At 42.6% G+C, this 24,735-nt stretch overlaps 1 protein-coding gene across 1 annotated transcript in view; it reads left to right on the forward strand.

Moving 5' to 3' along the window:
* The window catches only part of HBS1L (HBS1 like translational GTPase), a 328,487-nt gene extending 304,284 nt beyond the window's left edge, over positions 1 to 24,203 (forward strand). Inside the window, 6 exon segments of the mRNA XM_030198451.1 lie at positions 2,627 to 2,731; positions 5,865 to 5,955; positions 11,864 to 11,972; positions 14,835 to 14,935; positions 22,210 to 22,354; positions 24,114 to 24,203. Of these exon segments, the coding sequence (XP_030054311.1) occupies positions 2,627 to 2,731; positions 5,865 to 5,955; positions 11,864 to 11,972; positions 14,835 to 14,935; positions 22,210 to 22,354; positions 24,114 to 24,125 (563 nt within the window). The 3' untranslated portion in view covers positions 24,126 to 24,203.
* Positions 24,204 to 24,735: the final 532 nt, after the last annotated feature.

Here is a 24,735-nt window from a genome sequence, read left to right on the forward strand (position 1 = left end):
GCATTATCCATGCCATTCCCAGACGTTCCCTCGGCAGCCGACCGCAGTCCTTCTCCAGGATTTTCCTCCATGAACACAGAAGAGAAATAATTTTTTAGCATGTTCGCTTTATCTTCATCACTCTCCACATAGCCATTCTCATTATCTTTCAGTCTCGCAATTCCATTCCTATCTCTTCTTCTTTCTTCAATATATCTGAAAAAGGTCTTATCACCTCTCTTTACATCTTTAGCCATTTTTTCTTCCGCTCGCGCTTTCGCTAGCCATATTTTCCTCTTTGCTTCTTTGAGTTTAATCCGATAATCTTTTTCATGAGCCTCTCATTGCGTTCTTTTTGTATTTCTTGAACAAAGCCTCTTTTGCTCTTATTTTTTCAGCTACTTGTTTGGAGAACCATATAGGCTTCCTGCCTCTCTTGTTTTTGTTTACTTTCCTCACAAAAAGATCAGTCGCCATATTAGAGCAGCCTTTAGCTTGGACCACTGTTTTTCCACATCTCCTGCGCCTTCCCACGCCAACAGCTCCTTCTTCAGGTATTCCCCCACTTTATCAAAATCAGTACGTCTGAAATCCAGTACTTTGAGTTTTGTTTGTCCGCCTTCGCCCTTATATCAAACCATACGGTGTGATGGTTTGATATCTTGTGAGCTACGCTGGGCATTTTCAGACTTGGTTTGATTGGTAACTGAGGTTACCTGTGTCCTGCTCTTAATATCTTCCTGATAGACTATTGACTCCTTTATTCTATTTGACCCCCTTTTTATTCTATCCTATTAACACACACACACACACACACAAGAAAAAAACAATCCTGTCCTTTCACTTGCAGAGGGTCTGACCACTAAGTTCCTTATCTGTCTCCATCCTATTGCCTATATTGCACTGTGATTTTATATTTTTATGCTGCTATTGTCTTAAAGGGATTTTATAGAACTGTGTTTTGAAAATCTGTGCTAGTGATTTCAACTTTTTATGCTGGAATTATCTTAAATGTGTTTTCATTGGAACTGTGTTTTAACCTGTGCCAAGCGTTTTAAACCTGTGACTTATCAAATCAATCTGGTTACATAGAATCTGGTGACTCTGCTGTCTGCTTTAAAGGTTCATTCTTTAGAACAGTGTGTTGAATCTACATTGCCAGAGACTTAATTCAATTGGTTACATAGCATCTCGTGACTCTTAGCTCTGGAGGAGGGGCAGTTTGTATAGATCTGTTTGGTAAAAGGAAAAAAACAGAACTTAAGTTTAACTTGTGAGCTGTGAGCTACTCTGGGCGTTTTCAGACTTGGTTTGATTGGTAACTGAGGTTACCTGTGTCCTAGTCTCTTCTGTGTTTCCTTTGTCACACCTGGAAAGATTCTAATTTTACATATCTCTTTTATTTTAAAATTATTTAAGAAGGCATCTTTTATGAGATGATATGCCAGAGTAACTATCATAGTGGATTGAATTACAGTTTTCACTTCAGAATTCTCCAAGATGGCTGATACTTCCAGGTTATCTTCACCCTGGAATGACGAATCTTTCTTTTTCTTTGTTGGCGAGTAATATACAATACTACAAAAGGTGGCAAATTAGTAACCGGTATCTCCAAAATTTCAACCAAATATTTCCTCGAGATTTCCCAAGGGAAGATTAAAGATGATCGAGGAAAATTTAAAAGCCTTAAATTACAATGTCTAGTGTAGTTTTCGAAATTCTCAACTCTCAATTTCAAATTAGAAAAATCTTTTAATCGACTCATTCTTCACTGTTTTGAACAGCTTCCATGTTCTCCTCCAGCACATTAACGCATTTAACTACTTGATGTAAAGTCTCAGTGTCAGTATGCTCAATTTCTGGAGCATACGTCAGCGACTCTTTGCTCAGCTGCAGAATTATGAATGCTTTATTTAGTCATTTTAGAAATGGAATAAATGCCATCAGTGATTTCTTTATGCCTTTTATACACATGTATACATTCAGAAGCACACAGTTGACCAACCAGGTTTGCACACAGTGTATGGGTTGTTTTAATATTTGCAATTTACACAAATTTAGGAAACTTTGGGGTCAATATTCAATGTGATTTAACGGCCAGAAACGACTCTTGGCCAGTTAAATCACTTGTTTGGGGATAGCCGGCAAAGTAATCACATAAATATGACCGCATAAAAGTTGGTCCTATCTTTGTGATGCCCCATCTGATTGAGTGCTGAATATTGCACTTAGCTGGCTATGGTTTAACCAGCCCCAGAAATTCAATGCTGGAGCCCAGACATAGCCCAGTTTTGAATTTCCAGGAAAGTGCAAATTATGCATGATAAAAAGCATCCATGTATTTTCACCTGTTGTTAGGGCAGGGGGGGGGGGGGGGGAGTACAGTCATAATTGTGTACATAACCGCTTCCTCCTCCAACCTAACCATGCCACTGGAATGACACTCTTCCATGCTAGTACACTGTGAAACTCTTGTATACTATTAGTTGCATTTGAAGGAGAGGGTGATTTTTTTAGTGATGCCATTTCACTCAGACAAATGTCTTTGAAAATTGCACTCACTTTGTGCAAACCCTCATCCCTTTCAGATAATTATCAAAGATAGTCTGCACTACTTACAGTGTAAGATTTTGCACATATGTTACAGACCAAGGATCGGGATTCTCTGTGACTGGTAAAATAGAAGCAGGCTACGTCCAGACTGGAGATAGACTGCTGGCAATGCCTCCCAATGAAACATGTACAGTGAAAGGTGAGTGGGTCGTGGCTTTCCTCCCACGTTTCTTTTGGTTAACACATGGTTTTCTTCCTCTTTGGGTTCAGGTGGTATAAAATGCCAACTATCTAGCTTTGCCAGGTGAGCTTTCATTTTCAGTTAGACGCCATGCTTGTGGAGTGCAAGGAGAATTGAGAGCAAGATGAATTGGCTTAAACCTGAGAGTCTTTAACAGTTACTGGCTTGAAGACAGACCGTCCGATATTCAGTGCTATTTAACCAGTCAGGAACAGCTCCCGGACAGTTTAATAGCCTTAAGCCGGCTAAGTGCTAATATTCAGCACGAGATAGCTGGCTATCTTGGCTGAATACTAGCGTTTAGCATCTAGCCTGGTTATCGACTTTGTTGTGCGACATAGCTGGTTATAGCCAGTATTCATTGGCTGACCAGTGGGTTCTTCAAATAGTCCGTCTCTGTTACGCTTTCTATTGGCAAAGGAAACCACCATTTTGCCCATCAAGAACGTCTTATTGTAGAGGAATTTTCTGCCCTTCTCAAGGCCTATTCAATCAAACCCGTTCCACCAGGGGAAGAAGGGAAGGGATTCTATTCCAGGCACTTTCTTAGAATCACTTGCCATAGCAATTAGACAAACCTCCCAAATAACAGAGATTAAAACACCACTCTTAGAAATCAAACTATCCCTGTATGCTAACAGTTTATTGCTTTATGCTTCCATCTCTTCTGTATTAAACATCATAGAACAATTTTCCCCATTGTCAGTATACAAAATCAATTCAGAGAAAACTGAGGGGTCCTTTTACAAAGGTTTGCCGATAAATGGACTGTGCTAGTGTAGGTGTGTGCAGATCCATTTTTCTACGTGCCTGTAAAAAAAGGCCTTTTCTGAAAATGGACGTGCGGCAAAATAAAAATTGGCACGCATTCATTTTGGGTCTGAGACCTTACTGCCAGCCATTGACTTAGCAGTAAGGTCTCATGCGGTAACCGCGTGGTAATTGTCTACGCATGCAGAATGACGATTACTGCCCAGTTTCCAACGCATGCAGGAAAATAAAAATTTTTTCCAGTGAGCGAGGCGGATGCGCGTAAAAAACAGTTGCCACCCGGGCCTCGCGGTAACCGGGCGGTAACTCCAAATTGACGCAAGTAGAACTCACTTATGCACCTACACGGCTTAGTAAAAGGGCTCCTGAAAGTCTTCCCTTACATAATTCTATTTTCTTTGCAGATATAAAATCATATTCTTTCAAATGGCAACTACTTACTCTTAAATATTTGGTTATTTGTTTCGGACGCACTTTTTCCGACACCTATTTTGTAGGCAGTAAAGGCTTACATGCTAATCCTGCGCTAATCAGCACACAGTAATGTAACTGCGCTAACTGATCAGCACAGAAATGCACACTCTCCGTCCCTTGACACACCCCTTTACAGAAAATTTTTTTTTTAGCTTACGGTGGTAAGCATGCGCTAGCACCTACTACAGCTTAGTAAAAGGACCCCTTCGAGGTACCTGTGGTCAGCTGACACTTGTTTGACCGTTATACCTGTATTTGGATAGAAGAACCCTGCATGCTTTGACGTGGATATTGGTGATAAGAGCACTGGACCATATGCTGGTTGAGTCAAGTGGCTTTCTTGAAACTACCAATTCATTCTTAATTGAGCTTACACTAGTAGAGCGCTAGAGCATATTCTGTACTTGTGCTCCTGGCTCAGCATAATTGATTGAGATTTCTGAAGAAACTGAAGACTCATTTCCTGTCTGATACTGTAGGAGTGTGGGAGATAGGATGCTAAAGTAATCTCTATCTCATGTAGGAGGCTGAGTCCTAGAAGGTTGTGACAGATGGTTTTTAAGCCTTACAACTAGAATTGGGAAGGTGAAACATAGATGAATACTGTGAAGTTGGACAATTGCAGCCCTTACTATAGTGTTTTGTACTGTGTTTATTTTTACTGATGCTATGTTTATATTTTTTATTTTTTGATTTGTGTTGAAAACCATATTGAATGAAAATTTAGGTTTTTGTGGTATATAAATGTTTTTAAATAAATAACTATAATGACTTGTTAAGTTTTTTTTTCTCCTATGGAGAAGTAGGCCTTCATGTACTTTACTGAAGTCTGCTAAATAATTGAATGCTTCTCTCATATTCCCCTTTTCCTTCCTTCTTCCAGTAAGTACTTTCTGAGTCTATTAAGCTTCTATGTGTATGGTTTGTGTGGCAGGCCCTGTACCATTTTAGTAGCCCATTTCTGAACCATTTTCATCTCCTTGGGCCTGAGATGCTAAAGGACATTTGTGTCTATGGGGAAAATGTTTATTGCATAAAGCCAAACTAAGGGTTTGAAAATTTCTGGATGATAGGTTGCCCACCCACCTAAGCCTGACACAACATACAAGAATTTCAGTAGCAATTGGTGTCAGAGCCTTACTGCTACAATTAACGTAAGAAATCAGAAAGGAGAGGGTAAGGCAAATGTGGTGGATGGAACTGGCCTGGGGAGAGGAGATGAAGGTGAAGTAAAGGAAGAAGGGAGGAGAAGCCAAAAATTAAAAAAAATTCCCTGACTTCTAAATATTTGCTGCTTGCTCCTGAGTTTTCTTAATTTTGTTCACATCTGTAAAGCCTCCATAGCTGAACACAGTCTTCCACTTGAACTCACTAGTGGTCTATACAATTACAGTATTCCTCTCTTTGATACCTCTGCCTGTAAACTTTAGCATGCTCTTTGCTTTCCATGTTTTATTATATTGACTGGCAAACTTCAGGTCATCTAAGATGATTACTGTTAGGTCTTTTGCTGTTGAACATTTGCCACTCCTTGAAGTTTTAATTGATAGATCTCCCTAATGAACATGTGTTTTCAAGCAATGTTTGTGAATGAAAATTTAAGTTCAGCCCCAAGAGCTGTGAAGTTTGAGGATCAAGTAATAATGTATGTAAGAGAACAGCTTTTTGCTAAGTTGCTTTGGTCGTTAGAAGCTTTTCCGAGAGCACTCAGACTGAGAACTAATGTGGTACAGAGAAAAGAGGGCCAAAATAGCCTAGTTTGTTTTTCTTTTTTTTTTTTTTTCTTTTGTCGTCACTTGCTACCATGAATACCTGACTCTGGAGTTCTGCTTTTACTCATTTCCAGGGATTACACTGCATGATGAGGCAGTTGACTGGGCAGCAGCAGGAGATCACGTCAGTCTCACTTTGACCGGTATGGATATCATCAAAATCAAGTGAGTGTCAGAATGACTTTGCAGCCCAGTGGTGGTTTTTTTTAGTTCTTTCATTAGGGGCCTCCTTTTCAAACGGCAAAGCAGGTGCTGTATGGTTGCTTTAAAGACTGATAGGCCGTGCGCGTTGCTTTTGCTGACAATGTGCATCATAACAGCTGAAGAACAGCAGGAACAGGGGAAGGAGACAACTAGATAAAATGAGCATCCGGCAAAAATATGGTAGAAATATTAGAAAAAAAAAAAAGAGGCTGGCTGTGAAAACAGCAGTACGGATGTGTACAGGCTAACATTTGAAACTTGAAAATAGGTGCACCTGATAGTAAAATGAGTAATCACCATGAATGAAAACTTTTGTGGTGGAAGAGGAAGGGAGGGTGTTGAAAAAAAAAAAGGCCTGATATTTTTTTGCAGTTCATGAATATGCATCAGGCACCTGTGCCGCTTGCCGTTCTTCAGCATCATGGTGCCTCTCTGTTCCTTCATTTCTCCCTCTGCTGGTCTTATCTGCTAGTTCTCCTGGTTGTCTGTAAATGTAATGATCTATAGATAATTTCCATAATACATTTATTTACACATATTTGAATGTGAATGGTGTAAATCTTTGCCTTGTTTTCTAAATTCCCCTCACACCTCCTCCCCAGATATTTGTCTTGCTGTTCATGCTATATTTGCATTGTGTGGTATATCAGTGTAGCACTGGCCCAGCCTTTTCATCCAGCATCCCGACACACTTAGAGGGTAATTCTTTAACACCATGCCTATATTTAGGCTAATGTTGCACCTAGTCTATAAAGCAAAGTAGGAATCTTTTATACATATAATATAGGCACGAGAACTGGTGTAAGTATTCATACGGGACTGGCTAAAATGTGCATGCATAAATTAGAATATTCTATCATTTATGCATGTAACTGTGTACCCTGCCCACACTCTATCATGTATGCCCACCATCCAACTATGCGTCATAACACTTAGGCACCTTCTGTAGAATAGCACTTAGCTGGAATTTTGACATTTATGTGCATGTATGCCAGTATTCTAATCATATTCAGCATGTACGTGATAGCACCTTCTTTATGGAATTATCCCCTCCACCCCTTAGTGTCTCGTTCTGTCTTAATTTGCTGTGGGCTCTTAAGTACAGTAAGACTTTGTAGCCTGTGTGCATTAATTCTCAAAAGTAATGCATGGTAAATGGCCAAGCCTGTCCGTAACTAATGGGGGTGTAGCCAGCATCTTCCCATACAGAACACTTATCACAAGTTTACTGTATTTTCAAGATAACAATACAGTTACTTCCACCTACTGAAGTGGCATTAACTGCTTCACATTATCTGCTGCATTAACTGTTAATGCCTGTAACTACCTCTACATTAACTATTAGGTGCATTGCCTGGCCTGTTCTACATTTTGCAGTTAATGAGAGAATTAGACCATTTCCTAATCATCTCCCCCGCCCTCCAATTCCTGAGAGTCTTGCATAGGAACTGATGGCTTCTGGGTATGGTAGTTCCTATCCTTAGTCAGTAGTCTGACCAGCCTCTTGGCCACTAGGGGGTGAATCGCATGTTTATCAGGAATCTGTGAGTGAAACTTTCTCTTCCTTAAGAATACATCTCCCTCAGGCCTCTGTCTCAGCCCCCCTTGAGACAGGCTCCTCTCCAACCCCTTACACCTGCCAACAGATTTATTACATTTTTGATGGTGTTTCAAGCAAGGTAATAACGTCTTGTTTTACCTGCTCACCTCTAGATAGTTGACTGAGTCACAGAATGATAGAAGACTAGAGGCTGACTGAAACTATGCCCCCCACCCCTACCCTGACCCCCTGTAGCCCTTCCTGGGCCTACCTTAAGAAGCACTGGTGGTCTAATGGCCTCTTCAGGACAGGAGCGATCCCCACTCACTCAGTGCCAGCTGTGCAGTCAAAATGGCTGCCATGGGAGGTCACAGCAGCCATTTTGAGATTGGAACAAGCATAGGAAGGAGCGAATGGGGATTGCTTCTGCCCCAAAGAGGCCATTAGGCCACCGGGGCTTCTGACGTTGGTCCCGGGAAAGGTCTGCAGGTGTGGGGGGGGGGGGGGGGGGGGGAGGGCGGAGAGCAGTGACTGGGCATTTTTGACCAAACCTGAAGCGTGGATGAACCCAGATTTTCAGGCTGGTTTCAAAACCAAAATTCAGTCGGCCTCTGTTTTGCTTATTTTGGTATGAAACTGGGTATGCTTGGTACCATTAACACTGCTGCCACTCTGAAGACTGTTATGTGCATGTTTATTTTAGAGCTTTTCAAAAAGAAATAATTTGTTTTAAATTTAAGAGCTTTGTAATGTTTCTTAGTTATCACTTTTTTACTGCCTCTGGAGATCCTAGCTCTTCTTCTTTTTTGGCTTTTTATCTGTTTCACATGGTTCCCAGCCCCCCCCCCCCCCCCCAAAAAAAAAGCTTACAGGCTAAATTAGCCACAGAGTGTGTGACATCCACTATTGGTGCCGGGATGGAGTAGCTGTCTCAGAGCTCAGAAAAAAAAATGAGTAAACATTTGAGCATGGGTATCCTTCATGCACAAGGAAACCAAACAAAAAAAGAGAAAGTCCAATCCTCACAAATATGCACAGCAACAGGAGAAAGAAGTGAGGTAACCAAGGACGAGGAAACTAAGCTGGTAATGTAAAAAGTCTTTATTGCTTATCATTTCTGAAGGAACGCTGCTCCCTATACCATCGCTGGTTTGCACTGCTTTTGATGTATTTTGTATATACACTGTTATTGCTTTGTTAGCCTGTATTGCCAATTGCCAAGGGATAAAGGCTTCTGATAATGTTAACACTAGCCGAAACACGACTGTATCGAGTCTTCCTGCAATAGACCTTCAGAAACAATAAACAATAAAGACTTTTTACATTACCAGCTTGGTTTCCTCTTCCTTGATTACCTCACTTTTTTCTCTTGTCATCCTTTCCTGCACATCACACCCCTGTGGATTTATCCCGTTTATTTCTTATCCACGCTGCCAAGTAGACATGCACAAGTAGCTGTCGCCCCTATTGCTTTAGTGCTAATTTTTCTATTTTTGACTGCTTTTGTCCTCTTCTAAAAGTAAAGCCCCTTTTTCTAGATTTTTTTTTCCATACAGAAACATTGGATATATCTTAGCTGACCTCATCTTCCGTATGTCTAAAAACAAGCCAAGGTTCAAAAGGTGATCTATATGTGATGTGATACGCATAAAGGGTAGTCCAGTTCTGCCTCAGGCCAACATATGGCAAAGAAAATTATTATAACTGCAGCAGGGATGGTTTCTTTACTAACTTAAGTTTGTCTACATTTATTTATTTTTTATTTTATTTTATTACATTTGTACCCTGCGCTTTCCCACACATAGCAGGCTCAATGCAGCTTACATAGTAAAAAACAATACAAGTTCTGTACGTGATTATCTGTTTTATGATGTGTTTTTTAGTACTTGTTTATTTTACTAATTTCATATGTTGCTTTGTAATCCACTTTGGAACTTTGTGAAGGATCAGATATAATTATAAATAGATTAAATATTGCCAGGGCCCAATCCATTTAGAACAAAGTAAATAACCACTATGGTCATCTGCCATCTACTACTCTTTAAAAATAATGGCTTCCGTTGATAATAAATGCTCTTAAGATTCACCTACTGTTTCTTCTGTCATGATGCTTTACAGTGTTGAGTCTTGTAAATGACATAATACAGCTTTAAGTTGTTTGAGAAGGCTTACTTTCAAAACTCAATTTTTATTTGCTTTTCGTCTACTTCTAAGAGTCTTAAATGCTGCCCTGCTTCAGGAAGATATTACATTCAGTTGTTGGTTCCGTGAATGTGGAGATATATATAGTTTCTTCTGGCTTTTCTTTTCCCCTCTTGTTTTTGCTGGTCTGCAAACTCACCTTTTGCCTCGCCAACCTTTCTTTGAAATCTGGATTTGCAAGTAGGCACACAAGGTCTGCACCTAGAGTGGCAAATATCTGGAGGTGGCAGGTTGGCCAACGATGTGCTCCCTCCACCAGTGTAGCCCACATGTACTGCAGCTGCTTGCTCTGAAATTCTTAGATTGGTAGTCACTGTACACAATCACCTGATCCCCCTTTCCCCTGCTGATTCCTCCGTCGCTGCCACAAATGCAAAATGTCAGGAGGGAGGAGGGCAGCATCAGTATGCCGAGCTGTATTGTCTGCTTCATGAGGCCTGACTGCTTCTTTGAACCATATGGAACATTGTTGCCAGCACAGAGAAGAACACCTTCCTCCAAGCAGGAACCCAGCTCTGCTTCTCCTACAAGGGTGGCTGATGACTTCAGCTGAGCCTCTCCTGCATTCACTACTCGAAACTCACAGCCGGGTGGCTTCAGAAGACAAGATGCCAGTAATTTCAATGTCACAGTGCAGGAGGTGGTACTGTGCCTTGGGACTTAAGAATTCCTTATAATAGGTAGTAATTAAATCCTAATAAATAGATAAATAAGAATGATTCAAGTTTCTTCAGTGAAAGACATCACCAAGAATACTCCTGTGATTTATCCAGCCCGAACAACAAACTAGCCTTTGGCTTACTTTTGTTTTGTTGACTTTTACATAGCAATTTTTCTTACTTCTTTGAGTTTCCTTTTCAGCTACAATTGGTAAATGGTGCCGTGAGTGTTTATTCTAAACAACCTAGGCTTTGCTCCCTGTTTTGTTGTCTCCTTTTCTTTTCTATCCAGCCCAAGTATTGTAGTGGCAATTCTTCATAGTGAGTAGATATTTACCATTTCGAGTAGTACTAAGATTAGTGGATACTCCATGTTAGGATCAGATATAAAATTTAAAACAAATTAGTAAAAGCTTCATCCCACCCCAATCAATGCACAATTCAATTGTAGAGTTTGTTTTTGGAAGATTTGATCAGCTAGTAATATAACAGATTTTTAAAATAAGGTTTAGACAAGTTGTTGACTGATAAGTTCATTACCCTTATTTGGCAGGTAGACTTGAGGATTACCACTACTGAGAATTAACAACATGGAATAGCTCTTTTCATTAGGGTCTGCAAGGTACTTTCAAGTGGCCTTAATTGGTTACAGTCTAAGCTTGATAGGCTATTAGTTTGACCCGGTATGATACTTCGGCCAGGGACCGTGGACCATGGCTTCCTCTTTAACCTGGAGGTATGCACAACTGGAGTCTGGCCACTAAGCATCACCATTGAGCAGTAGCTGTAACTCCCTTCCACTTGGGGGTTGTAAATGTGGCCTCAGCAGCATCCCTGCCAGCCTAGGGAATCACACACTGATCTGTTCCGCATGGTAGCAGGCATTTCAGAGGTTCACAAAAACTGCGTGGCAGGTGCCAGTAATTTTACATTAGCTTAAAGATGTAGTACAGAACCTTGTAAAGACAGTGCAATATTTGAGCTAGTTACATGCTTAAGTTTGTAAAACAGCCTTTTAAATTAGAATGAAATGACTAAACATTAGATAAAACTTGCAGTAGTGGTTTGGACATGCAACTTAAGTGGGCTACTTGTTTTAAAATGGATTTGAGTTCCCAGACATCTTCCTTCTGTCATGGTAGGTACATGGCACAGAATTATTTCATATATCTCTAGCGAAAATGTCTTGTACCCTCGGAAAGCATATGCTTGTTTCCTAGTGGAAACATATACAGTCAAAATATTCAACTCATATTTTCTTAGGATTGAAATGTTAGTAATGTTTTAGTGATCTTTTCCTCTTTTGCAGTGACATTTTTAAAGTGCAGTTGTTTTCTCCAAGCTTTTGATTAAAAAAAAAATAGTCTGTGTAGGTTGTAAGAATCTACTTTACATGTATTTTTAATGCCACTTAAAGCACTTATATAAAAACATTGCTCTGTTGCTTTGTTTTCATTTTTCACTGCAGTGTTGGATCTGTATTCTGCTATCCCAAGGAGCCCATCAGAACCTGCACTCGTTTCAGAGCACGAGTCCTCATCTTTAATTTTGAGATTCCCATCACTCAAGGTTTTCCTGTAAGTCTGGAGCTGCCTTTTGTCTTCTCAGAAAGGAACATCTTAGTGTAAATAGAATTTGCTGTTCAGAGTTGGAACCAGACCTAGGATCCTGGCACTTTAATTTTTCATTCGTAACTACTAGGGAGTTTTCCCATATTTTGCATCCCTTCACTACTAGGTTTTTATAATATAGTCAACACATTTACAGCCCTAGGCCAGAAGCCATGCCCCATGACCAGGGCTGCCGAGAGACACAGCCGGGCAGGACCTCCCCCCCACGCTGTGTCCTTCCTTTCCACTCGGGCTACCGCCTTCCACATTCGAGCCGCCGCCCTGCCCCCTTACCTTCCTGTGTCTGAGTGCTCCTCCCTCGGTCGTTCGTCTCCTGCTCCTGTGTGCCAGGACCTGGATGGTTGCTTTAACATGATAACCCAGGTTATCGCATTAATGCAGTCATCCAGGTCCTGGCACACAGGAACAAGAAGACAGACCCGGAAGCAGGCAGGAAGAAGCTTCTAGTGCTCCCTCAAAAGCTTGCTGGTGCCGGGCCCCCCCATGGAGGCTGGGTCTGGGGAATTTTTCTCCCCACTGCCTCCCCCCTTTCGGCAGTCCTGCCCATAACTTCCTCTAAAATCCTGTAATCATGACCCTGAATCTAGCCACCAGATGTCACTCTTGAGCAATGCATTGATCAATAACTTAGACTTTCTAATCCTAGGGAGGATCATTTTCAAAGTCATTTTCACAAGCGGCTTGGGTGGCGGAGTGCCCACCAGCCTTGCAGCAATGGACTACAAAAATGCTTCAAATGGCACGCTGGGAGAGGGAGCGGCTTAAGTCTTTCTGTAGCAAGCTCGGCCAAGCATATAGATATTTTTGGCAGCTTTATGAAGTGTTATCCTCGAGTCCTTAGGTTTTCCAGGAATAGGGAGGAGGGAAGGAGGGTTGCTGCGGGGTAGGGGGGATGGTTTTGAGGTAACTAAAAATGGGCAGGACGATTTGTACTGTGGTGATAAAGGCAGGATTGCATGCTGTGCTTATTTTGTAGAGATGAAAGACTGCATGTAGATATATTGTGTGTTTTTGTTCTGTTTTTTGGGATGCTTATTTCCCTCTTTTGGATGTTGACGTCCTGAACTTCAATAAAGATATTTTCAAAAAAAAAAATTAGAAGTTTGTAGTTTGTCTACACAGTTCACATCTGTTTGTTAGACTTAAGTGTAGTTGTAAAGTTTATGTGGATTTTGCATTTTCCTCGCTATGCTGAGGGTTTTTCTTCTGTGTGACCTTAAGCGGTGACCATGACTCACTCACTCACTCAGAGACTGTAATGCATTTTGTCTTGCATTTTAATATAAATTTTAAATAAATTTTTATGAATTAAAACTTGTGTACAGATATACAATTTTATTTAAAAAACAGAATTTTAGAGAATTTGACTGAGGAGTTCATAATGTGTCTCTTAATGTATGGGAGTAAATGCATCTAAAAGTATATAATGCTTTTACTTGGTGTTGTGCCTGACAGGTTCTTGCTGCAGTGTGTCATAGGGATAGTGTTCTGGATTTTTTGCTGCTGTTATGAAGTAAAACTGCCCCCCCCCCCCCCACCACCCTCCACCCCCCCATTTCCAACCATGGCTACTGCAGTGGCAGCCATTCTAATGACACTTTTGTTATGCTAACACTCTGCTCTTCTGCTTGTCACTGGGTCTGTTACTTTCCAGTGTGTAGTTCACATAGATACTGTGCTGGTATTGATACTCCTGTGACTTTGTGAATTATATGTCTAAGTGTAGTGGACCAGATATGGGATTGAGGCTGAAGATGAATGGGTTTACATGGGCTAGATGGATGGATCCTGATTAGATTAGTGGTGTGGGTGCGATGATCTGAGCATTGGCAAAGGCATGTCTACAACACTAATGAACTCTTTGAAGACTGCATATCAGTGCACTAAAGATTGTTTGACTGCTTGCTTGTCAGAATTTTTTGTTAGTAGTAAGTTAGTAACATTTGCTGAGGAGTAATCATGTGAAGCATTGATCTGCTTAGATGTTTTTTTCTCATTTCCAAATATATACATTATAGCAGATTCTTCATGCCCTTGAGCAACCCATAATAATGTCAGTTCATCTTTATCATTACTGTACCTACCCTCTGGAACAATCTTTCTTTGCATTTAAGGTTAGAATCTTCCTACCAGAAATTCAAAACTAGCTTCAAAACCTATTTTTTCACCTAGGCCTTTGAATCCTGATTTTCATTTGGGACAGGCTGTGTGGACTAGCATGGATATAGTGTTTGGGGCCTGGGGCCTGCATCAACTTGTCTTTTCTTTAAATTCTCTTCTTTCCTGTTGACAATTGTAATTTATTGTTCCCTTTTGTCTTCATTTTCTAACTCTGTTACTCATTTTAATATGAACTTCTTTTTTATTAGACCAGTGTTTACAAAGGCGCACTATAGGCACATTAGCGTTTTAACACGCATTAATGGTTGATGTGCATCAAATGCTAACATGCGTACAGGAATGTATTGGTGTGTTAGTGTTTAACATGCCGTAACTTTAAAGTCACGTTAAAAACGCTAACGCGCCTTAGTAAACATACCCTTTAGTTTGTAAACTGCCAAGATAGTCTTTCTGATAAGCAGTACACAAGTGAAACTTGAAACATCAGTAGGTAAATGTTGTTTGTGTGTTAGTTTCTGGACTAGTCTCAGGGGCATGTATTTCTCTAGAACTGCATGGATTTTAGTATGTTACTTCACTTATAAAATATTAAAACCCATTTTTAAAAATTCAAATTATACTAGACTTCTTGGTTTGGCAGATTTTGTAGTAGTTCTTATTTCAATGCATTTCGTTTATCTATTCTAGGTACTTTTGTACTATCAAACTGTAAGTGAGCCTGCCACAATTAAGAAATTAGTGAGTGTTTTGCACAAGAGTACTGGAGAAGTTGTAAAGAAGAAACCTAAGTAAGTGTTTTTGGACATACATTTCATTCTTCGGGATCTATTTACTAGTGCACTGTGTAGTAATGTATATTATTACAGCAGCTCCCGTTAACTTTTAATGTGTGATAATGCACATTAGTAAATAGACCATTTTGTTTGCTATTTTTCATGCCCATGTTGGTTTTCTATAAGCCTTAAATTAGGCCCATTTTCCCCTTGTCTGTCACACATGTTTGTTTTGGTCAAAGTTTCATTCAATTGTAAAACAGGAATCAGTTGCATTTACTGAACATCACAGTCCTAGTAAGTTTAAAACTTTGAACAGTAAGGTAACTATGAGAGGAGGGAGAGAGACATGGCAATCTTAAGCTTTCTGCCAACCAATAAGCCCTTCATCTCTATCTTTAAGCAAGCTTGGGATTGCCTTATTATGACTGTTCCATCCTCCACCACACACAATGGGAATAGTTTTATATGGGACTTTAGCATGTAGAACAGCATTTTACTTGCTCAACTAGGCTTTTGTCAAATTGGTTTTATTCACGTAGAAAGTAAGCACAGAGAAACATAGTGCCTCTTCTATGCAATGGTTAGATATTCCAGCTGTAGTATTGAATCTCATTGGCACATGTCTGTATCTAGCCTTTATAAATTAGGTGTACCTGTGTGCACTCCACATGCTTGAAGCATGCATCTAATTATTACAGGATATGACAGTCTTAAGTATTTTTAGTTACACACTGAGGTAATGGGGTTTTGAGATTTTCAAAAGGAGAAGGAGCAGTTCCCAGGTGCTCCTTCCTTTTCAGGTTACACACACACAAAACATTTTAAAATATTCTTTGTATATAAAAATTCTTAATTTCTTGAAAATGTAATTTTCCGAGGATAAGCAGGCTAATATTCTCACAAGTGGGTAGATGCCATCCCAGTTTGGCAATATGCCATACAAAAAAACGAGAACTTTTTTGAGCGCAAACAGCGCTCCAATGCACATGTGCGAGTGCCTTCTCACCTCCAGCTCTACCATTCCATTCAGTTTCGTTTTCTCCATGTAAAAAGCAGCGGCTTTTTTCTTTGTTCCTCACATGTCCAGTAGAGAGCTGTTTTTCAATGCCTTTCGGCGGTGTTTTTGGTACCCGCTCTTATTTTCTTTTGCCCTGTTTAAAAAAAACAAAACATCCCTTAGTGTCTTTAGTGTTTTTTGCCATCGTATAAGTTTCTTTTTCAGTGCAGGCCATTCTTGGGTCTGCTCAGTCGGGTCTCTTTTTTTTTTTTTGTGCCTTCTTCCCTTTTTTAGGCACCATCACGACAGCCAAAGCCATTTTAGCCAAAGCCATTTTTCCTTTATGTCCATGAAGACTCCCAGTGGCTTCAAGCGTTTTACCTGGTGCAACTGGACAGTCTCAAGAAAAGACACCCATTCTTGGTGTCTCCAGTTCCTCGGGCCTGATCTTAGCCTTCTCAACTGTGTCCTTTGTCTTCATGTGAAGAAAAGGACCTTAGTGTTCAACACGAGAAGATTTTTGGAGCCAGGTCCTGTTCTTCGACGTCAGCATTGGCATCGAGGTTGGAGACGTCGACATTGACATCGAGTGCTGCACTGACATCTGGAGTCACGGTAGGGATGGCTGCTTTGAGACTCCAAGACACTGGGAGCAGCGAGGCGTCGACTGGGTCTTCACCTGTCTCAAGGCCTCCTGCTATTCAGGCCCCCCGTGACCGTCCATTGTCTGACCCGACCCCCGAGGTAACGTGAGGATTTGAAGTCAGCACTGAGGAGTATGGACGATGTGCATTGGACTACACCTCCCCTCCTAAGGAGGCAGTAACAGCTCCTCTCCATGAGGTACTCAAGGAAGTCTTCGTTAGGAACTGGGCGTCCCCTCTGTCCCTGTGGTCCCCAAGAAAATTGATACCCAGTATCGGATCCACAGAGAATCTGGTTTGGTGTGGTTTCAGTTACCCCCACGACTCCATGGTGGTGTATGCCGCTCTCAAAAAAGCCAGGCATTCTAGGGAGGGACTATACCTTGGCTCCCCCAGGCACAGAAGCTAGAACCCTGGACTCTCTTGGGAGAAAGATGTGTCAGGCCTCTATGCTCATCACCTGTATCCAGTCATACCAGCTCTTCACGAGTGTATACTTGCGGAACTTCGTGCAGCAGCTGTCAGACTCGGTCGATGCGCTCCCGAGCTGTTACGCTCTCAAGCCGTTTCGCCAGTTGGTCAAGCAACAGAAGGTGTGTCGCAAGTTCTTGGCCAGGGGCACTTACGACACTTTTGACGTAGCATCCAGGATCTCTGCCCAAGGTATAGCAATGCGCAGACTCTCATGGCTGAGTGTTTCTGAGCTGGAACATTCTGTTCAGCAGAGGTTGCCGGGGGATAACCTTTTCGGAGAGAAGGTCAAAGAGGTCGCTGACCAAATCAAGAAGTACACTGATGCTATGTCTTCTCTCTCCCGCTGGGCGTCTTCTGCAACTGCCTCCTCTTCCAGGAGGTTCTTTGGTAAGTTGCAGAGTGCTCTCTATTCTTTCTCTAGGCATAGATACACTCCTGCGACTTGCAGCCTGCTCAGGCTCAGCCCCAGCGCGCTCGTTCTCATAAACAGTGTGCGCCCAAGGCCCCTGCAAAAGCAAGGAACAAGCTTTAGTCCGGCTCGTATACACCCTCAATTTGGTTTCCAAACCTCCAAATTGTCCACCGAAAGCCCATTCTTTCAGCTCTCAGGACAAGCAAGTACTTGCAGAGGAACTGTCTGCCCTTCTCAAGGCCCATGCGGTTGAACCAGTGGCATATATAGGTGGGGAAACCGGGGCCTTGCCCCCCCCCCCCCAAATTTGCTCTGGGCCCCTGGTTGGCTGGCGGGGGTCCCCATCCCCCGCCAGCTGAAGACTTTGTCCAGCGCTGGTCTTTGGTTCCTGAGGGTGTCTCCAGGGTCTTGTTGGTTTCTAGGAAAGATTCCACTAAGAGGTGTTATTCTTTCAAATGGAGGAGGTTTGATGTGACGGCAGGGCCCTAGATCCTATTTCTTGCCCTACACAGACCCTGCTTCACCCTCTACACCATGCTTGTCTAACCTGACTTCCAGGAAAAATTCTACTAAGAGGTGTTATTTTTTTCAAATGGAGGAAGTTTGTCATTTGATGTGAGGGCAGGGCCCTAGATCCTCTTTCTTGCCCTACACAGACCCTGCTTGACCTTCTACACCACACTTGTCCAACCTTTTTCTGTCAGGGACCACATTTTGTAACATTCAAAGGGCCAAAACACGCACCATCTTATTTTGCCACATGTTTTCTTAAATAGTGTCGAAATACATTGGTGCATTGTCCCTTCCCCAGCCTTTACCAAGTCTTTCTTACTCTCTCTCATGTACCCCCAGCCTTCACCCAGTCTCTCTCTCTCTCTCTTTTTTCGAAATGGCTCTCTGCGAGCTTGAGCCGCATGATGCTTAATGTTCTCTCTCTCTCTCTTCGAAATGGCTCTCTGCGAGCTTGAGCCGCATGATGCTTAATGTTTGGGTTGGTTTCCCGGTTTCAAGTTTCACAAGACTTGAAACCACTAGACCAGTCTAAATTTCTGGCACTGTGTAGCTCAAACTCAGAGAGCTGAGTTGTGGTGTGGGTCAGGAATCCTGCTGTAAGCACCAGAAGAATTACCAAGCTTCCAAGGGCCAGAAAAAAACACTTGGTGGGCCGCATTCTGGCCTGCAGGGCCGTAGGTTGGACAACCCTGTTCTACAACTTTCCAAGTCTGGTCTCAAAACCAACTCTGTAAGGGTTCACCTCAGTGCAATTAGTGCTTACCATTATAATGTGGAAGGTAAGCCCATCTCTAGACAACCTGTAGTTGTTCGCTTCATGACAGGTTTGCTGTTGACAGAGCCCCCTATCAAATCTCCACCTGTGTCATGGGACCTCAACGTCATCCTCACCTAGCTAATGAAAGCTCCTTTTAAGCCGCTTAATTCCTGTCATGTGACATACTTCACCTGGAAGGTCTTGTTTTTGATGGCTGTTATTTTAGCTTACAGGGTCAGTGAGCTTCAGGCCCTAGTAGCAGAGTCAACTTACACTAAGTTTCATCATAACAGAGTAGCTCTCCGCACACACCCTAAGTTCCTCCCTAAGGTAGTGTTAGAGTTTCATCTGAACCAGTCGATCGTTCTTCCAACATTCTTTCCGAAACCTCATGTCCATCCTGACGAAAGCGCACTGCACACCTTGGACTGCAAGCGAGCATTGGTCTTTTATTCACCCAGCTTTTTGTTTCTTTTACTTGGAGGGGCATAATCGAACAGGGCCGGCCATCTCTAAGGCCAGCCCCGTAAAGCGGCATACCCGACCGTATTATCGAAACAAGATGGCCGGCCAACATTTGGGCCGCCCTTAGAGATGGCCGGCATTGGTTTTCGCCGATAATGGAAACTAATGCCAGCCATCTCAAACCCAGCCAAATCCAAGGCATTTGGTCGTGGGAGGAGCCAGCATTTGTAGTGCACTGGTCCCCCTCACATGCCAAGACACCAACCGGGCACCCTAGGGGACACTGCAGTGGACTTCATTAATTGCTCCCAGGTACATAGCTCCCTTCCCTTGGGTGCTGAACCCCCCAAATCCCCCCCCCCCAACCCACTCCCCACAACTGTACACCACTACCATAGCGCTTATGGGTGAAGGGGGAGCATCTAGATGTGGGTTTCGTGTGGGTTTTGGAGGGCTCCCATTTACCACCACAAGTGTAACAGGTAGGGGTGGGATGGGCCTGGTTCCGCCTTCCTGAAGTGCACTGCACCCACTAAAAACTACTCCAGGGACCTGCATACTGCTGTCATGGAGCTGGGTGTGACATTTGAGGCTGGCATAGAGGCTGGCAAAAAAATGTTTATTAAGTTTGTTTGGGGGTGGGAGGGGGTTAGTGACTCACTGGGGGGGGGAGTAAGGGGAGGTGCTCCCCGATTCCCTCTGGTGGTCATCTGGTCAGTTGGGGCACTTTTTTGAGGCTTGATCCTAAAAATAAATGGACCAAGTAAAGCCGGCCAAGTGCTCGTCAGAGCTGGCCTTCTTTTTTTCCATTATCGTCCGAAGCTGGCAATCTCTTAACCACTCCCCCATCCCTCCTGTACCCTGCCAACACGCCCCCTTGACCTTTGGCTGGCTTTTCGACGGAAAGCAGTTGAAGCTGGCCAAAATCGGCTTTCGATTATACCGATTTGGTCTGGTTTAGGAGATGGCCGGCCATCTCCCAATTTGTTTCGGAAGATGGCCAGCCTTCTCCTTCGAAAATAAACAGGATAGTAACATAGTAGATGACGGCAGAGAAAGACCTCTACGGTCCACCCAGTCTGCCCAACAAGATAAACTCATATGTGCTGCTTTATGTGTATACATGACCTTAATTTGTATCTAACAACTATGATGAAGAGTCCAGTAATTTGTATATGGAAATTAAATTTATCCAATTTAAATTTGAAAACCGAGGAAAAGACCTCAAAACACCCGACCGCTTACTCACAGATTTTCAGCAGGTTTGACTTGAGGCGTGGTGTTCATCACTGGTCTTGAAAACCTTGTTTTTTTCAAAATTATGTTACTTTTTCTTTTTTAATTTTTATTTTATAATTCTTGTTCATCTTTTTCTTAAAAATGTTTCAAAACCTTATTTTGTAATGTATCGATACTTCCTTATTTGCAATGGTTCCTATACCTTCTTGAAACCATATGTAATCTCAACAAATTAAACTTATTTGTTGTAAGCAGTTATTTTAGAACAGTACAATGTCCAGCTCTTATCTGTTGCCCGACGGCGGCCTCATCCATTTCACTCTAATAGCTTTTTCAAGGGCTGTGCATCGACATAGAAAGTATTGATCGATTTTAATTACCTGAAAAATATATATCATATACATCAATTAAAGGGAAACAAACTGGCAAGTTTTCAAAAGAACAGTATAGATTTTTTTCACATCTAAAGAATTAAACGTGTTCGTAACTTATTTACAACCCACTCCGCTTTAACTTACATGTTGCCTTGTTTGATTACGACTCGGACAGGGTTAGAAGACAGAGAAGTGCACCACAGGACAAATTAATTAAGCAATTAAATTCAAGAGTATAGATATATCAGGTAGCTAAGCCTATAGCCAAAAAGTTGAGAAATTGGAATAAAATAATCAGAAATCACTTAGCAGTGTTTTGGTTCAGGTCCAGCACATGGAATGCTACAAACAGTATGGGGGTCGCCATGGGGAAACGCATAATCTCCAGTTGGCTGGCACATTGGAATTTTCACTTACCCCTAAGCTGAGCTGGCTCTTGATTGTCATGGCTGCGTCGGTACCCCTCTTGAGATCAGCCTCTATAGAAGAAATTTGCAAGGCTGCAATGCTGTCTTCAGTCCACACATTCACATCTCACTATTGTCTTGAGCAGGATACCCAACATGATGGTCGGTTTGGACAGACAGTTCTGCAGAATTTGTTTAGGGTCTCGAATCCAACTCCACTCTCCAAGGCCTGTTTTGTTCTGTTTCAGGCTGCACTCTCACACAGTATGTATATGTTGATTAGTATTTTGAACTTGTCATTGTGAGTTCCAATTGTCCTACTGTTGTTTTCGGTGAGCCTGGTAGCTAATGATTCCCACGTGTGAGTATTACATGGCCTGCTTGTCCTCGGAAAAAGTGAAGATACCTGTAGCAGTCATTCTTGCATACCCTCCCACCTCCCTGTGCAGTTGTTTCTGTATAGCTAATATACTGCACTTCTGGTCCCGCTCTCTCATAGCGGGCAGAATCCACTTGCACATGCGCAGTGGGGGTGCTGATGTGTGCTCTTAAAGTTGTTCTGCACTGGGCAGCATGGATGATGTAACCCACATATAAGAATGACTGGCCTGCTGGCCTCAGAGAGTACCTGCTCCAGGTGAGTATTTTCACTTTTTATGCTAAAGAAATGTGTCCTGATTCTCTCATATTCCTCTAGAACCCCCAGTCTGATCTGATCCATTTTCAAATTCTGTGTTATTCACTGGATTTTTCCCTACACATTAAATTTATCCTGTTTGTTAAATTCTGGAGAGTTATTTAGATCCCAAATAGGCAGACGTTCTTGACCTCCTAATGTATAATTTCTTTACAACTTCTATTGGTTGGAAGAATAATGGGTGAATCTCTTCATAAAAGTGGTTAATAAATCCTAATAAATAAGCAAATTAAAAGTTGAATTTTAGTTCACTTTGAAATGTTGCGCTGTTGACTCTTTCATTTATTATTATTATTATTTTTATTAGGTGCTTGACAAAAGGCCAGAATGCACTAATAGAGATACAGACTCAGAGGCCCATTGCCCTTGAACTGTATAAGGACTTCAAGGAACTTGGGCGCTTCATGCTCCGCTACAGTGGATCTTCTATAGCTGCAGGAGTCGTCACTGAGGTGAGGGAGCACTATATAATGTTTGGCTTAAACACTTCAGAGAGTTATGTTTGCTTGCCAGGAGTTGTTTGCATATGGTATAAAGTGAAACCATATATCAGTGAAGCCAAGAAAGCTTTGCTCGCTTAATTTTATACTGTCAAACATTAAAAAAAAGTTTGCTGCAATTTGCTGTAGTCGTGGAGTAATGTCGGCCTCTTCACCCTGGAGCAGGGTAATCAAAGCCCTCAGGTAAGTGAAGCATTAAATACCACTAAAAAAAAATAGGGAAAAGGGTTAATGTCTAGAAAACAGTATATGCTAATGCCCGAAGTATGGGAAATAAGGTTTAGATCTTGAGGCTGTGACGGACGAGGCTGATTTGGATTTAGTGGTGATCACAGAGATATGGTTCACAAAGAACAGTGACTAGGATATAGTTACACTGGATATAGTTATACTGTTCAGGAAAGACAGGGTAGGAAGAAAGGGAGGGGGAATGGCATTATATGTTAAAGATAATATTAAAGCCACACAATTTAGGACCTACAGGGTAAGGAAGAGGCACTGTGGGTCAATCTAGAAAGAGGGAATGGCAAATGTAATTACAGTGGCGGACCAAGGTGGGGGCGGTCCGCCCCGGGTGCAAGCCGCTGGGGGGGGGGGGGTGCCGCGTGTCTGTCGGCAATGCTCGTTCCCTGCTCTCTGTGCCCCGGAACGGGTTACTTCCTGTTCCGGGGCAGAGGGAGCAGGGAATGAGCGAAGCCGACAGGCGCGCGGCACCCCCCCCCCCCCCCCAGCAGGTAAAGATGCACCCGGGGGGGGAGGGTTGTTTCGCTGGGGGGAAGTGTCTGTCTTTTGCCGCTGGGGGGGGGGGGGGGGGGGGGTGCCGAGCGTCTGTCGGCAACGCTCGTTCCCTGCTCCCTCTGCCCCGGAACAGGAAGTATCTCGTTCCGGGGCAGAGGGAGCAGAGAACGAGCGTTGCCAACAGACGCGCGGCAACCCCCCCCCCCCCCCCCCCCAAGCAGGTAAAGATGCACCGGGGGGTGTCCGTCGTTTCGACCGGGGGGGGGGGGGGGGGGGCGCTGCACCGGCGATCCGCCCCGGGTGTCAGCTACCCTAGGAACGCCACTGTGTAGTTACATTGGTGTGATATACAGGCCTCCTTCACAGATAGAAGAAGTGGACAGAGATTTAAATGAAGACATTCAAAATATAGCTGTGAAAGGGGAAGTACTACTAATAGGTGATTTTTTTTATGCCTGATGTTGACTGGGGTAACCCTATTGCGGGGTCTTTTGGAAGCAGAGAGATCCTGGATTCTCTTCGGGGGAACTATTCCAGCAATTGATAATGGAATCCACGTGGGATGGGGCCTTACTGGACTTAGTGCTTACTAATGGGGAGACTGTTTCTATTGTTCTTTTCAGCCGCTGTGCATTGTCTTCCAGTGGTTATGAGGAACTGATGAGCAGCACTTCTTTACCTGCTGCTTCCTTCTTTACCAGATTTCCTCTACAGTTGGAGCTGTGGTGGTGGGTGGGGGGAAGAATCTGGGGGAATTTTAAAATGCATTTATGTCATGATGGGGATGGTGGGAGGGTCCCCCAACATGTTCGTTTGCTTAGGGCCCACTGAAACATTGATCCTGACCTGCATGTACAGTGTTAGTGGGCATGCTTGTTAAATCTCTTTTTTTTTTCTCTCATTTTGTTTTCTCATGTCTTATTCCCTGCATCCACCTGGATTTTCTTTGAACTGCTGTGATCAAAATAAACAGATTAAAGATTGACAGTGGCAACAACAGAACAGGACTGTGCAGTTCTAAGGCAGTTTGTAAAACCTAAAAGGTCTCCGAAGAAAAAAAAAACAAAGTGCAATTACAAGTGCAAATGAACAAAGAGAAAACCACAGTAGACTTCCACTGAAGGAAGGTGCGCGAGACTTGTTTCGCAAATGCTAACTGACAAGAGAAGACGAGTCATCTGTCTCCCAGAGGCTGAACATTGTCATTTCAGTAGTTCCCTTTGTTTCCACCTGGCTCAGTTCAGACAGATGCAGCCTCTTCCTCTCCTCACTGTCTCAACAGAGCAGACTTTCAGTGAAACTTGAAGGTAGCAAACAAATAAGGGACTGAATCATCATGAAACGATCTCACTTCTTCCATGCAGAGCACAGGATTTGTTACAGATTTCTTTTTTAATTTCCAGGATTGCTTTCCCTGTTGCAAGTTGTTGCTGTAAAGTAACTTAATTTGTATTATTAATATATTTAATGGTTGACCTGAAAGTGTTTTCGGGTGATCTTGGGAAACACCATGATATACAATTTTCAGATTCACTTCTGTTCAAAGCAGTGGCGTAGCTACGTGGGGCCACGGGGGCCTGGGCCCCCGTAGATTT

This window comes from Microcaecilia unicolor, chromosome 3 (assembly GCF_901765095.1).
Source record: "Microcaecilia unicolor chromosome 3, aMicUni1.1, whole genome shotgun sequence".
NCBI classification, from domain to species: domain Eukaryota; kingdom Metazoa; phylum Chordata; class Amphibia; order Gymnophiona; family Siphonopidae; genus Microcaecilia; species Microcaecilia unicolor.